This window comes from Schistocerca piceifrons, chromosome 2 (genome assembly GCF_021461385.2).
Source record: "Schistocerca piceifrons isolate TAMUIC-IGC-003096 chromosome 2, iqSchPice1.1, whole genome shotgun sequence".
Taxonomy (NCBI): domain Eukaryota; kingdom Metazoa; phylum Arthropoda; class Insecta; order Orthoptera; family Acrididae; genus Schistocerca; species Schistocerca piceifrons.
The window spans coordinates 251,744,135-251,746,025 of NC_060139.1; the positions used below are offsets into that span (position 1 = coordinate 251,744,135).

The 1,891-nt window shown below is 58.3% G+C and overlaps 1 protein-coding gene across 1 annotated transcript; it reads left to right on the top strand.

The window, feature by feature from the left end:
* Nucleotides 1-347: 347 nt before the first annotated feature.
* On the top strand, nt 348-1,178 carry LOC124775297 (basic proline-rich protein-like). Its single transcript, XM_047250134.1, has 2 exons — nt 348-753; nt 820-1,178. Exons 1-2 carry the CDS (start codon nt 348-350, stop codon nt 1,176-1,178), a joined length of 765 nt encoding a protein of 254 aa, XP_047106090.1.
* Nucleotides 1,179-1,891: the final 713 nt, after the last annotated feature.

The following is a 1,891-nucleotide window of genomic DNA, read 5'->3' on the forward strand; positions in this document are numbered from 1 at the left end:
AGTATCCGGACAGCTGCAAGACGGGGCGTATAAATAACTTTCCGCCGGCTATACATCACCGTAAATTACGCGTTGACGTTAAACGCAGAAGTCTAAAAGCAAAGTCAACAATGTATACTGAACGCCTTAGGAGAGTAAGGAACATTACCGGAACACAGCGCTGTGCTACAGTTATTCCGCATTACAAAGCGAGTTCGAAGTAGCCTGGCGCCGCGGTGTCTCGTTCTGTGGCTAGATAGGGCGCGAGTCGTTATGAAGCTCGGCGGTGGCGTGGCGAAAGTGCGAGCAACGGCCGGCAGCGGCAGCGGCAGCGGCGGCAGGTAGCCGCCACCGGAGCGGGCGCACAGATGCCGGCGCGCTGGGCGTCGTCACAGCGGCCGCTGCTGGTGCGCACGGTGTGGGTGGACGGCGCGCGCCACGCCATCCTCTCCGCGGACGACCCCGCCGCCCACGGGCCGCCCGCCGCGCGCTGCTGCCGCTCCGCCCCCGGGGGCGGCGGCGCCTCCTCGCCTGCGGTGGCGGCCAGGACGGTGGCGGCGGTGGCAGCAGGGGGGCGGCGCCTGCTGCGCGTCAGCTTCCTGCTAGGGCCCGAGCCGCCACAGGGACCCGCGCCGCCCCCGCTGCACCCCCACGGCGCCCGGGGCCACCCGCGCCGGCGCTGGCCCCCGGCGTCGCGCCGTCCCCGCTGCTGCGGCCGACCCTTCGTGCCTCTAGGGCCGCCCCCGTCTCCCAGCAGCAGCGACTGCGGGGACGGTGGCAGCGCGACCGTCAGCGACGACGAGGAGGCGGCGGCGGCGGCGATCGAGAGTCCGGGGGCAGAGCAGCTGGCCGGCCCTCTGTCGGAGCGCGTGCTGCGCTGGCTGCACCTGGCGGGCCGCGACGCCCCGGCGCCGCCCTCGCCGCCCCTGCCGCCCCAGCAGCCGCCGCCGCTGCCTCCACCGCTGCCCGCGTCGCCCCGGCCGCTGAGGACACCGCGTCGCGTGGTGCGCACAGTCAGCCTGGAGGCGTCCCCGCCGTCGCCCCCGCCTCCGCCTTCGCCTCCGTCTTCGCCGCTGCCTTCGCCCCCTCCGTCCCCGGAACCGGAACAGAAGGCGGGCCAGTGTCGCCCCCAGCTACACGTGTTCGTGCCCACGCTGCCGAGGGACTGCGACACCCTCAGCTGCCACAGTGATTCCTGATTCACGATTCATCTGCGCGGTCGAATTAACACCATCACCATACACAGTCCCTCGTTTCCATTAAACATTTCATATCCTACCGCAATTTAACATGAAATGAGCCGTTAAAGACTCTCGTTTTAATGTTATCATCAGCACGAAGGTTGAAGAATTTTCACTACAGCAATAAGAACTCCGTCTATCATAATTTTTCTTCTTAAAGCATCTCAGCTTTCTCTCAAATAAAACGATTTTTCTGTGTACTACAACAGAAAGAATGCCAAGCTGACTGTTTTCATTCTTACAATTGCTACAAGCGGCCATTGCAGACCGCCAATATTTTACGAGACATTATACAGTTTTGTAAGATGACTATCAACATTCACACGTTAACCGACAAGAAAAACCATACATGTTTACAATTCATTTAATCACGCGACACCCTTGTGTTAGACAATTATCATCTTAACCAACACCTGTCGTGAAATTCGACAGGTCTTGCTGTCCTTGACTGTATAATTCTATCTAGAAGAAATATTTTAAACAAATTTCAAAATAGTATTAAAATCTTATAAAAAAGCTTCGGGTAACCGCATCAGCTTTTAATAGTTCTTTTATTACAGGATCATACACAATCGGTTTCGCGATGATTTAATCGGTTTCTCAGAAGTATACATATCACTAATGTCCATGGGTCTCCCTGTGTTAAATTAGTTATATGTATACCTGATGAT